General features: G+C 39.5%; 2 protein-coding genes across 2 annotated transcripts; both read left to right on the top strand.

Moving 5' to 3' along the window:
- Window positions 1-19: 19 nt before the first annotated feature.
- Window positions 20-6,790, top strand: LOC121189259 (calpain-2 catalytic subunit-like). The gene is made up of 21 exons (XM_041049202.1): window positions 20-304; window positions 988-1,057; window positions 1,595-1,713; window positions 1,820-1,953; window positions 2,033-2,201; window positions 2,302-2,385; window positions 2,607-2,692; window positions 3,543-3,617; window positions 4,013-4,173; window positions 4,278-4,447; window positions 4,544-4,555; window positions 4,760-4,971; window positions 5,079-5,115; window positions 5,209-5,274; window positions 5,356-5,413; window positions 5,519-5,583; window positions 5,792-5,860; window positions 5,946-6,024; window positions 6,197-6,313; window positions 6,403-6,461; window positions 6,551-6,790. Exons 1-21 carry the CDS (start codon window positions 68-70, stop codon window positions 6,572-6,574), a joined length of 2,103 nt encoding a protein of 700 aa, XP_040905136.1. The 5' UTR covers window positions 20-67; the 3' UTR covers window positions 6,575-6,790.
- Window positions 6,791-10,326: 3,536 nt separating this feature from the next.
- Window positions 10,327-13,209, top strand: cfl1l (cofilin 1 (non-muscle), like). Its single transcript, XM_041050601.1, is given in 5 exon segments — window positions 10,327-10,357; window positions 10,360-10,427; window positions 11,633-11,928; window positions 12,117-12,193; window positions 12,413-13,209. Coding segments are annotated over 5 exon segments (591 nt in total). The 3' UTR covers window positions 12,532-13,209.
- Window positions 13,210-13,555: the final 346 nt, after the last annotated feature.

Consider the following 13,555-nt stretch of genomic DNA (forward strand, 5'->3'; position numbering starts at 1 on the left):
CAGAGCCCGTCTAACCGCACAGACATACCAAGAGACAGACAGTCGGGACGTCTTACAAGCCTCTAACATGTCGGGCATTGCAGCGAAGCTTCAGCACAACCGAGAGCGATCCCATGGAATTGGATCCAACTCAAACGCGGTGAAATACCTGAACCAGGACTTCGAGTCGCTGAGGAGAAGCTGTCTGGAGAGAGGTCAGCTGTTTGAGGATGACTGCTTTGAGGCTCTGCCCTCATCCTTAGGCTTCAATGAACTGGGACCGAATTCCTACAAAACTCGGGGGATCACCTGGAAGAGACCCATGGTTAGACCCCAGTTATTTTGCATGCTGAAAAAAAATACGACCCTTGGGCTGTATCAGAGTTAGTTTTATGCAGGGTCTACATCTTTACGTTGTTGGAAGTTCTTTTTGAAAGCTTGAAATCAAGGATTATTATTATTGTTCTTTCGTATGTGCAGTGTAAACAGAATAATGCATATCTGAGTATATATTATTTCTAATGGGGTTTTGTATAAGTACTTTGTGCACTGCTTTATTGTCCTCTTTTCTATATGTAAAGTCACTCAATAAGCCACACGCTGGTTTTACAATCAGTAATTATTGCTGTTGCTCAGGGACTTAGGCCAGTTCCTGTTTGTCAACATACCGAATAGTTTTTTGTAGTTTTATCCTGATCTTATCAGGGAATATCTGTTTCTTGCTATGTTAAAGTGACACATATCCGTTTTAGCTTTTAAAGATTAAAACACCAGCCTTGTTTAGTTGTTTATTGCATTACAGCCTAAATATGGGTGTGATTTGGTTCAATTATATTGTTTTTCTGCAGTGTGTCAGCACCCAAAATAGACTACACTTCACACCAAAATTATATGAGTAAAAATAATGCACAATTACAATATCCATAAAAACACCATGAGGTTGGATAACAAATTATAAACCAAATAAAGTGTTTAATTCATGTTTTTTTCCCCTCTCTTTTTCCTCAGGAGCTATGTTCCAATCCAAAATTCATTGTCGAAAACGCGACCAGGACTGATATTTGTCAAGGAGCGCTTGGTGAGACACACAGGCACGAATGCATGTTGATGGAATATCTATTTCCATGTGTTTCTATCCTCACCAGTTCCAAAATATTTGAATGGGCTTTGCATGCATATCTTAGACTGTCGCAGCAAGCAGACAGTGAGTGAAGGAACAGCTCTGTTCATGTTGGCTGCCTTCTGTCCTTCGCTGTCACCTTGTCTATCTGGAACCTTTTGCTTGTATTTTTTGTGACTTTACATTGAAATGACATCCAAACGTCAGAACCCTCAGTAAATTCTTGTGCACTGACATCAGCTGTCACTGTGTACAAAGCATCTCAAAACACCTCCGTCAGTCTTTTCTGTCTACACCCAGTCTGGCAGAATGGATGCATATGTGTGAGAAAACCCTAACTTTGTACATCCAAGGTGTGCGTGCAAACAAACTGCATGCCCACTATGTTTTGATGTGTCATAATGACAAAGTGATTACAACACGTTAAAACATGTTTGTTACATGAGATTATACATAGGAGTTCCCTTTATTCTAACCCTGTTAACTTGTGCTCAGGTGACTGCTGGCTCCTGGCAGCCATCGCCTCCTTGACTCTCAACAAACAGGTTTTGTCTCGGGTTGTCCCCCATGACCAAAGCTTTGAGGAGAACTATGCTGGCATCTTTCACTTTGAGGTACAGTATTTTGACACAAGCCACAGCTGTACTGTTTTAGAGCTAAATCGGCACAAACAGATGGTTTGATCTTACATGTTGTGTGTTTACTTGTTGTGGTTCTCAGTTCTGGCAGTTTGGTGAATGGGTGGACGTAGTGGTCGATGACCGTTTGCCCACCAGAGATGGAAAGCTGCTGTTTGTTCACTCAGCAGAGGGCTCTGAGTTTTGGAGCGCACTGCTGGAGAAGGCCTATGCCAAGTATGGAGGAATAGAACATCTGTCTGTTTCAGTGCCTCTCTTTCTGGTCTAGTCCTTCATGAATACTTTTTCCTTTTAGGCTGAATGGATGCTACGAGGCTCTTTCTGGAGGCAGCACCACTGAGGGTTTTGAGGACTTCACCGGAGGCATTGCTGAGCGGCACGACCTGAGCACGGCAGATCCCCATCTTTTCAAAATCATTAAGAAGGCCCTGGACAGAGGCTCCCTTCTGGGATGCTCCATTGATGTATGTTGGACCTTCTTGTTTTACTCTCCATGTGGACATGGTTGATGTCCTCATGGAGTCTGGTAGTTTTTACCTCACAAGTTTTTCCTCTCTATCCCAGATCACCAGCGCGTCTGACTCAGAAGCTGTCACGTATCGTAAGCTTGTGAAGGGCCACGCCTATTCAGTGACAGGAGCAGAGCAGGTGAACAAATGTGTCTGTCTATTTATTATATACACACACCTGCAGCTGCAGTGGCAAATAATAACGATGTATATTATACTAGATTTTACCATTTTTTTAGCTAAGGTTTGATTTACTTGCTATCTGTACCCCCTTTATTATATATATATTTTTTATTGTTATCATTTCCTTTTTGTATCTTTTTTCATATTGAGGGTAATTGACACCTTATTCTGTATCAGGTGGAGTACAGAGGAGACATGGTGCAGCTGATCAGGATTAGAAACCCATGGGGTCAGGTGGAGTGGAATGGAGACTGGAGTGACAAGTGAGTGCAGTGCACTTGTGGGCAGTTTTAAGGGCAGGAAATACAGTAAACACACTCATATTAACTCTAAGTAAGCAGCTGTACTCTTTATCATTGGCAACCACTCCGGAGACTTTTTAGGCACATTAACAGCATGTGGCTGTAGGGACGCTAGTGTGGGTCTGTCAGTGAGTCCGCTACTTTGGTCCAGGCTGAAAAATCTCTACAACTATTGGATGGATTGCTGCAAAATTTGGTACAGATATCCATCCTTTAGCACCATCAATAGATTGACATCTGTGGTTTTGAGTGAAATGTCCCAACATCTGTTGGATGGATTGCCATATTGTCGTACTGAAAAGCCATTATATCTGTCCAAAACTCCTCACCAGACTGAGCTATGGAATTGTGACAAGAGTATAAATTAACTTTAAATTTGAATTGTACTGCTTACAGTTGTTTCTTATAAATTGCCTTTCTTAGCTATGCCATTACACCTCTTACATTGTTCATACATGTAAGAGGACCCAGCCTAATTGAAACAGCTGTATCCTATGTTTGGACATGGGTATTAAATGTGTGTATTTCTGTCATGCATGTAGCACAGACATACGAACACACCCAATGGAATGGCTGGTAAATCCTGTTGTAAAAAAAAAAAAAGGTTGTTACACAGACTCTGGCTTTAAAGCTTAATTTTGTGCTCAAGGTGTGGCTGAGTTCTGCCTGTCCATCCTGCCAACTGAGAACAAACTATTCATGTCTGAGTTTAGCTCCAAGAGTAGCATGTTTACATAAAACATTAAACAAATTACAATTAAGACTTAGAGCAGTCTTGTGGTTTATAGTTTCCATGTTTCTTTTCTCCTAGTTCTTCCGAATGGAGATATGTGAGTGACGATGATCGGGAGAGGCTGACTAACCGTTCTGAGGATGGGGAGTTCTGGTAAATCTCACTGAAACCACTCCATACACCAAACATCGGTTTACAACCCAGTTTAGTCTAATAAATACTCCTGATATGAATACTACCGCTACAGATAAACCCCAGTGCATTTTCCAGAGCTTTCAAAGAGCAGTCAAAATGTAAATGGGAAATAACGTCAGTGGATGTGTTATTTAAAATTACGTTAGGAAGATCAAACTCACCACTATTGTGGAAGACGTTCAAGTGACATGAAATTTTTTGTAAATTTCCATTTTACATTAGAGTAAGGAGGGTTAAGGTCAAAGGTCACAATGTCCAAAAAACAAAGTGACTCCAAGAAGAAGAAAAGCACATTTTTAAAGGAAATGATGTCAATCATGTTGTCCATTTTCCTCATACTGCTTTTTCCACAGGATGTCATTTCCTGACTTCCTGCGCCATTATTCTCGCCTTGAGATCTGTAACCTCACCCCTGATGCTCTCACAGGCGACGAGTACAAGAAATGGGCAGAGACAGAGTTTGAAGACACATGGAGAAGGGGCGTGTCAGCTGGTGGCTGCAGAAACTATCCAAGTACAACCAGTTTCATCATCTTCCCTCCAAATTTGAATCCATCGCTGGTTTAAATATGTATAAAACAATATACAAACCCCACTAACCCTTTCATCGCTTCCTAGATTCCTTCTGGATGAATCCTCAGTTTGTCATTAAGCTGGATGAGGTGGATGACGACCCCGATGATGGCGAGGAGGGCTGCACCTTCATTGTGGGCTTGATGCAGAAGAACAAGCGCCGTATGAGGAAAATGGGGGAGGACATGGAGACCATCGGCTTTGCCATCTATGAGGTAAGACGACAATGTCAGTTGTACTTGTGTCAGTAGGGACTATGCTTGTAACATTTCCACCTATTCTCATATTTGATTTGTTTTTACCTTTTTTAGCTGCCTGAGGAGGTACGTATGCAAGGATGAAGACTCTTGATGAACTTGTTGCTGGGAGCCCTCATTTTGCATGAGGAATGAGTATTCAAAGCAGCTGTTGCATTATCGTTCAGTTTTTCATGCAGATATCTAGACAATATAAAAAAAGAGTAAGAAGTCAGATGGATGGTATACAGCGCCCTCATGTGACCATACTGCATGTGTTTCATTTTCCAGTACTCTGGCCAAAGGCAAGTGCACCTGAAGAAAAACTTCTTCCTGCGCAGCTGTTCAGCAGCACGCTCTGAGACCTTCATCAACCTGCGGGAAGTGTGCAGCCGCCTCTGTCTTCCCCCTGGAGAATACCTCATCGTCCCCTCCACCTTTGAACCCAACAAGAATGGAGACTTTTATGTGCGGGTGCTCTCAGAGAAACAGGCTGATTTCCAGTACGTTCATTTCACAAATAATGAGGGAATTCCATTATGACAGAGAGTATAATATTAGTAATCATATCATACAAAATGACCATATAACTATGACCATTTGTTTTCAGAGAGATTGATGATCCTGTGGACTGCAATGTAGAGGAGGTAAAGTCTTATCCTTTGATGTATTCTTTTGAAGATGAATATTGAAGTTGATAAAACAAAAATGAAAAAAAATTATAACTTTGTCATCTCCAGATTGATATTGATGAAGATGACATCAGCAGCAGATTCAGGAGACTGTTTGGACAGCTTGCCGGAGATGTGAGTAAGCTTGAGGTCATCTCACAGTCTCCAATCATTGATCATTGTTCTTATAATTTACACAGCATCTGTATTAATTAGGATGTGGAGATTTCTGTATTCGAGCTGCAGAGAATCCTCAACAGAGTGGTGACGAAGCGTAAGAGAAATAGTTTCCTTCTCCTCTTTCAGACACGTTCAGTATGTGCATTAATGTGCACCTGATACTCACATCAATGTATCCCTGTGTTTCATTCATTTTCAGGAGATGACATCAAAACCAATGGGTTTAGCCTCGAGACTTGCCGCAGCATGGTCAATCTGCTGGATGTATCCTTCCTTCCTGTCCTTAGAAAGAAATTTGTCAGAAAGAAATTCACAAAATCTTTATATATATATATATATGTATATGTATATGCATATGTATAGTTTACTGACGGACCCACTAGCAAAGACATGTCTGGTAGATGACCAGCAGCTGCCATACATGACTCTGTGTGGAGGCATGTTGCAAATTTCCTTAACATTTTCCTCAAAGAAAGATGGAAGCGGCAAGCTGGGACTGGTAGAATTTAAGATCCTGTGGACAAAGATTGAGAAGTTCCTGGTGTGTTCCTAATTTATTTGCACTGACATTAATGACATACCATCTTTAGCATAAAGTAATATTAACATGTTGGGCTCTCCACTAGGATCTATACAAAGACAGAGACACGGACCAAAGTGGTTGTATGAGCGCCTCTGAGATGCGGTCAGCTGTTGAGGCTGCTGGTGAGAAGTCTGTTTCATAAATTATATTTTGTGTTCTCAACACTGTACACTTGTTCCTCTAACACTTAAGAGAGTAGAGCATACCTGTGAGATTTGCATGAAACAATCAGGTGTGTGAATTTCTTTGCCTTTGTGTTTTTACCTCTCACTTCATCTTATTGCATTTCAACAGGTTTCACCCTCAACAACCCTCTGCATCAGATAATTGTGGCCCGCTACAGCGAATCAGACCTCACCATTGACTTTGACAACTTTGTGGGCAGCCTGGTCCGTTTAGAGTCACTCTTCAGTGAGTTTTTGTCCTTGTCACCACATGTATATCCTCCTGTCCATGCAGACATCACATAGAGTTACGATGTTTACTTTTGTTTACAACAGAAACCTTCAAGGCCCTGGACAAGGATGGGTCTGGTGAGATAGAGCTGGGTTTCATGGAGGTAAGAGCCTATTTGTGATAATGAAACAAAAATATGAAACTTTGGTTTATGGACCACAAAGGGACTTGTGTTTGTGTTTTCATCTGCAGTGGCTGAATCTGGTGATGGTGTAGAGGAGCTCTGAGTGTTTGCAGTTGAAGAATCCTTCTTGTGTTGAACAGTCATGGTATCTACATATTTACATGTTTTCCAGTGAATGTCAGTTTGTGTCTCGTATACAACTTAATCAATGGATACTAATTTTGAGAGAAAATGATAAGTGAGGGTTTGATTATCCACAAACATAATTAATCCACAATCTCCTACAAATAATAATGTGTTTATTTGGTACTCAATAAAAAAAGAGATGTTTATACAGTTTGTATGCCCTCTGTTCTTTCAAGCGTAATGCATACGTAAGAATTTTACCCCCCCGACTGCATTTTAGAAAGTCTGTCATATGTCACAGCTCTGTGTAGCATCTCTTCCATTTGCTAGTAGGTTCTTTGCAAACACTTACAAAAATAACCACAAATTTGCCTCTGTACTGAAAGAGGCTACTTCACAATAAATGAGCACATCAACATATCACTGATAAGTTTTTTTTTCTAGAATGCCGTAGGCAATTGTAGTAAACTTAGCAAACCAAACAATGTCTGTTACTTGAAACTGGCCTATTGTTTTTGGGGTTAGTATATTTGAGTGGCAGAATCATAATAGTCACACAATAAGTCCACAATAAGCCAAGGGACTTGAAACTTGAACCAAGGTGAGAAAAACAATGACTTTTCTCCATGGAATATTTAGTATAGAGTTACTAGACCAACACAACTCTAGGGGAAGTGTGACACGTACGAGTGAAAGCAGGTTCCTCATCTGTCTAAAACATGATCTTAAGAACAATCTGACTTATGAGCATACAGTCTATGCTTAAGAGTCAAAAACAAAACTATAAAGTAAAAAAGTAGGACTCATAAGCCTCATATAAAGATGCTAAAAGCAACTTCAGCAAAGTTTAGATGTGATTCTTAAATCACAACTGTGGTGACTCGGCCAATAGCAGGCCTCCAAAGGCAATTCAGCTTCAGAAACACTTTGACATGATTAAAACTACTCTTCTTTGACTGTATCTAAGTTATGTATGTAAAAACCATCTGCGAAGGTATTCCAAAATGTTTAAGTGCTAATTAGATAAGCCTTTGACTGATGCTGTCCATATGAAAAACCAATGCTTTCCTTAAAAAGTTTCGTTTTCTTCAGTTTAATTAGTCATATGTTTTTTCTCTCTTTAAGAATTTTGGTAGAAATTGATCTCTTTGTACACAGAGGCCGCTGGTCTTTGTTGGCAGATGATGTCACTCTCCACAGAGTACAACAGATCTGGACGTCACATTTAACATAGCAATTTCAGCGCTTTAGTATTTCAGTAATTTACCAGTAGATGTCAGAGTTCTCACAGAGTTGAGTTTGCTGCTTTGACGTCACTGACCGGGTTGTGGCCAGACTTGCAATGTGCTTGCAGCAGCATGAAGATTTCAACTCTCAGAGAGCTGTGCAGCAGCCATTTCCTGTCCTGTGTGGTTCAGGGTTGTGTTTCCCCTTTTACTACTCTGAAAATTTGCTGCTGGCTGCCATTAGCTCTGGTAGCCAGCCCTTACCACAGTCATAATAGTAAACCTTTAAAACAACTCTTAACCCTCCAAATGAGAGCATTCTGTGGGTAATTCTGCAGAATAGGCTGTCAACCATTTGACATATACTAATGATTTTTCTGCTTTTCTTCACAAGTCACAAACTCCAGTGCTTGCAATGCAAGTGTTGGCCGGTAAACTGCCATGTGCTGACATTTGGGCACCCTGCTCTTTGAAACAGGATGTGGGACAGGCCTCTGACTCTAAAATAGTCACATTGAGGAGGGGTTTATTGTGCACTACATAATAACCCATAACGACCTAAACTAAGTGCATCATCTGAAAAAGCTGAATATTATTCTCTTGTTAGCCAATAAGCAAGTTTAGCAGTTCTCACAGGAAATGACTATTTCTGTCATTGGCAATTTTAGCATTTTTCATTTTATGGTACAGCAGAGCTGCGAATGTTGGACTACACATTTGGCCTAAAAGGAAAGCTGAGGAAATCATTTGAGTCTTCCCTAAATATTAAAAAAAATTTACTCACAAGTAATCACATCTGACTGGCATGATGTGACGTAGCTATTTTAAGCTATGCAGAGCAAATATTTAGGCATAACACAGAGAAAATGGGCTCCATCAGGGTGCCACCAGCCAAAATAAGTATCCCATGGATTAATAAATATATTGAGTGAACACTCACAAATTTCCTCTTACATGTATCTTTTGTGTAATTATACAAAAGGTCATGCAGAAAAAAAACCCACTGAAAATAAACAGAAATAAAATCAAATTTGTCATGGTTGTACTTGTGAAATTCTCCTCCACTTACAGACTCTAAGTTTTTTTTTCCAAATTGCATGACTGTAATTTGAATCGTCAGAACTTCTACTTCTGTAAAAGTAGAAATATCGCAGTGTAGAAATACTGTTACAAGCATTCCAATTTTTTACTTGAGTAAAAGTGGAAAAGTAGAAGCATCAGCATTTACTTATACTACCAAAAGTAAGTTTCTCTCATGCAAAATGACCATTTTGAGAATAATGTACAATATGCTGTTGGATTATAACTATTGATTTAGTAATATGTACATCACTTTAATATTGCAGCTGGTAAATGTGGGGCTAATTTAACTTATGAAGGCATCTTAAAGCAGTACATCATAATGTATTTGTTGTTTGTATTTTGTATTATTAATCTGAGCATTCAAAGTAACTAGTAACTTTCCACTACTGGAAAAAGCCTGGTGTGGGACCAGAGGAAAGTGGCAGGGGCCCAGCCCTGTTTCCTAGCTATACTCCTGGGCTTTACAGAGAAGTTCCAGATGAAAGAAAGAGACGTTAAAGAAATACAAAATGGTCCAGTTTAAATGCACTCCCATTTTTGTCTTGTTTTCTTATTTGACCTGTTGAAGATCTGACTGGGGTTGAACCGTTGCCTTTTTACTTGTCTATGCAGCCTTTGAACCGATGCAGTTTTCCAACAGCAAGGTGCCTGCGTGTCACATATGAATAATTTTCTTTCTCTTTATATGTAACTTTGGGCCTCTGAAACAGAGAGAGGAACAGGCCTGGGGTCAGCTGGGGCTTACACTCTGATTTTGAGTCACTTTTTGTCAGTCAAAGAAACTGCAGTGACTGTGAGGACGAAACTGAGTCAATCTGTGAAACTGAATGGACAAATGAAAATTTATTCTTGAAGTTTATATCATTCAGACAGAAACTCTTAGGTGCTAGATATGTGTAAAGTTTGCTGCGTCCACTAAACAACTGAAACCTGTCATGTTTTTATACATCTGACTACTAACTACTGGAATCTGATCTGAACAGCTCTCTTTCCACGGGTACATAGATAAATCCTTTTGGCACATCTGTGCACTCATCCTACCTTTTACCTTATAAGGCCATTGAGCTGCATCTCTGTGGCAGATGACTTAAAAATGTGGACAGGTTTGTTCTCCATATAAGGGTGTAATGTGCCGCTCCCACCCATGACTGGCTCAGGCTCACCTGGGGGGTTCTTCTTCAAAAAGGTAGATGTCGAACTCTACCAAACTACAGCAGGTGGACACGGTGACAAAATGCTTTGTAATGCGCCAAATAATGAAGCACATAAATTCATTGAGACTTAGGCTTCAAATATAATGTGATTAAATGCATATGCTAAGGTTGCAGCTGAAACTGTCACACCTGGGAAGAGGGTGGGGGGTGGGCCCACTTTTGGTAGGTGTGCTCATTTACAGCAGCTCCTCCTCCATGAGTCAACCTGCTCTCCTTCCTTATGACCCTTCAGCAGTTTGACTGCTGCTGCCATTTTTTCTCTGCTGCCAGCTCCTTCACACATCAGAAGCAAAATGGTGAGTAGCTTTCACAAAGATTTTGGCTGGATTGACTTGCGCTGTGTCAGTTAACAACTTTGTGATTTGTGTGCACCACTGGACGTGTAATCTGGATATGCTGACACTTTGAAGTGCCATATCCTCAATTTAACAGTATTTGTAAGAAAAAAAATAAATGTCTAAGCTCAGAGAAGCGTGTCTGTTAATATGTCTAGAGAGTAAGGTTTTTATTTGATGGGTTTTTTTTTTTTGAGAAACAAGTGCTTGCTGGGAAAGAGAAAAGAGAGCTTGTTGTTTGACAGGGCTTGTTGAAGGTGTGGTTTTGCCTCCAAAATGGAGGGAGCTTTGTTCGTGTTTCAAACTTGTTCTGAGAGAATCCCTTGGGGCGGTCTTTCTTGTGCTAACTTGTTCCACAATGACTGGAATGTGACAGAGCCAAGGCCTTGAAAATTCTTAGGGAAGCTGCACTCATGGCACGTTGCTGCTAAAAAGCTGGAACAATATTTGCACACACTGATGTGCCTAAATAGTGTTAACACTTCTCTCCAGAGTCTAGTTTTGAAGAACTTCCTGTTTTCTTCGTCTTTCAGTTCTGCTTTCCGTCTAAAAACTAAAGTACAAGTGAACATGATCTGCTCAAGTAAGAGCCAAGGCCCAAAGCATCCCATTTTCTCATCTGGCAAGAATTTACGCACTTGACTAGCAAATTAGACTTGGTGCTGAACTTATCAAGTTCATGATTAAAATGATAAGGAAGCAGTCTTCAGTGAAATACATTGCTTTGTCACCTTTTTTTTTTTTTTTTAAATGAATGAAATTCAACCATTTGCCTGTTATCGTTAGATGCACCTTTCTTATCGTCATTCAAATGACAAAATCACAGTTGCAACAGTAGAATTTAAGTAAATGTAAGTAGCAAAAGCAGAAATATAATTACATTATAGCTGCAATTTTTAAAATATCTGTGTATTTGTGTCTTTTTTTGTCTTTGTCTCTTGTGGTCTGTCTTAAAGGATTAGTACCTGGAACATCAGATACACTTTAAATTTCTTTAGCTCATCAACGTATTACAGGACCTGTGGGGTTCATACTCTACAAAGAGGACATTTAATAAAACATTGTGTCAACAAAACAAGTCCAGTGCTGCTGACAACTGCTTTGATTGTTTTTCTGTCTTTTCTACTAAACACTGACAGGTACTGTTTTGTGTTTTCTTGAAACAGACGTCTGGAGTAAAAGTCGCTGACCAAGTGAAGGACATCTACAATGAAATGAAAGTAGTGAAAAGCGATGCTGATCAGGCCGAACGTATAAGATTGGTGGTATTTGAAATCAAAAATGGTTACATCGACGTGGAGGAGGGGAAGATTTTCCGGGAAAAGGACCTGGAAAACGTGGATGATATATTCAGCTTCTTCCTCTCTCAGCTGGATCCCAGAAAGTGCCGCTACATGCTGTATGACTGCCACTTTGAAACCAAGGAATCAAGTAAAAAGGAGGAACTGGTCTTTGTGATGTGGTAGGTCCAACCGACTGCAGACTGTAGAGAGTCAACAAGCAATACAATCTTGACAAAATTCTTCCACATCTTATCTATCTTAGAGCCAGTCTTATCTTGAAGACACATTTTTTTGTGTGTAATTATGTGAATGATTATGTTTCAGTATTTAATGACATAACACTCATAACGATTTCTCTTCATATCAGGGCTCCTGAATCAGGAACCATCAAAGAGAAAATGAACTACGCAAGCTCAAAAGAATCCATTAGGAAGGTCCTGACAGGTAAATGTTTTTCCACTTTGGTGAATTTTATCACATCTTATTTATTTTTTAAAAATACGCTGATAGATAGAAGCTCCACAATTCAGGATGTTACAATCACGTTTATTTCCCTGCTGATTACTGTCTAATTACTATAGTAATTAGACCAGACATCTACAGCATTAGAGTCCAAGTTGAATAGTGTTCCCTCTTTTTAACTAACTGTTATGTCTTCAACAGGTATCAAACATGAGCTGCAGATGAACGACCTTTCAGATTACGGAGACAGGGATAATTTTGCGGAGAGAATGGGGAAAGGTGTAATCAAAATCGAGGGCCACAATGTGAGACATGCATGAAGTGGGCCTAAGCATTAAACAAACCACCTCTCCCTTGTTTTATGACAAGGTCAGTTTAAAGATTTCAGATAACACCAATAATTCCAAAATGACTGTTTTATTTTTGGGGTTTTTTTTTTTTTTGATTTGTTCAACAAAGCTCAAAGGGAAGGGTTTGGCTCTGAATGGGATTAGATACCTGTAACTCAAACTTCTGATGTCTGTGCCCTTCTAAACTGTTTGTCACAACAGTTGGTTGTGAAATCAGTTTTGTTCAGATGTAATTTTATTCATTATTTGACATATCCATACATTGATACTATGGTCTGTCACTTGACTCTTGGTACATTTGTATTTCTCAAATCAGTAATTTGCTGTTTTTATGTACATACATAATGTTTGAATCCCTGTTTATTCCAGTATACACCATTCATCTTCCTTTGCGGACTGTTTAATAAAAGTTTCTGCGTACAACTATATCAGTTCCTGTAAAATACCCCAGACACCCCTCTAGAGTTTACAAGTTCAAAATGGCAGGACCTGTAAGTTTGACAGAAATCTGTTTTTTCTAGACTGTTACACTTTGATGAACACATATAAAGAATAGCACGACTTTTACAAAGAAAAAAAAATGTTTTGGTGAAAATGCAGCAGTCAGTTTGCTGCCAGAGTATTGTCAAATAAATTCAATGCAATCAATTTTGTGTGTGTGCGTGGCTTTTTTTTCCTTTTTCTTCTCTCAGTGCAATCAAACAGGTTTTGGTTTAGGTAGGAGACATTACCAACTTTGACTCTCTAGTCAATGGTCAGTTCTCTATTTAAAAAAAAAAAAAAAAAAAAAAAAAAAAAAAAATTCATGATCGACAAAAGGCCTTTATCAGCGCTATGAGATTGTTTTTGCAAGTTAGTTATTTACATTACAACCCATATTTACTGCTTGTTTCCAGTTATTAAGAGTAAGTATGTATGAATGGAGGCTATGATAAACATATAGCTGGGGGCTGGTCTCAGAACTTGGATGCACAAGGATTCAGCCTCCATTCAG

The sequence above is a fragment of the Toxotes jaculatrix genome, chromosome 11 (assembly GCF_017976425.1).
Source record: "Toxotes jaculatrix isolate fToxJac2 chromosome 11, fToxJac2.pri, whole genome shotgun sequence".
NCBI classification, from domain to species: Eukaryota; Metazoa; Chordata; class Actinopteri; family Toxotidae; genus Toxotes; species Toxotes jaculatrix.

Bases quoted from the DNA above. Each gene is read 5' to 3' on its own strand.
- LOC121189259 (XM_041049202.1), top strand. From the start codon at position 68: ATGTCGGGCATTGCAGCGAAGCTTCAGCACAACCGAGAGCGATCCCAT. The intron at 1,058-1,594 runs GTGAGACACACA...ACTTGTGCTCAG, and splicing joins TATTTGTCAAGGAGCGCTTG to GTGACTGCTGGCTCCTGGCA. The intron at 6,025-6,196 runs GTGAGAAGTCTG...GCATTTCAACAG, and splicing joins GTCAGCTGTTGAGGCTGCTG to GTTTCACCCTCAACAACCCT.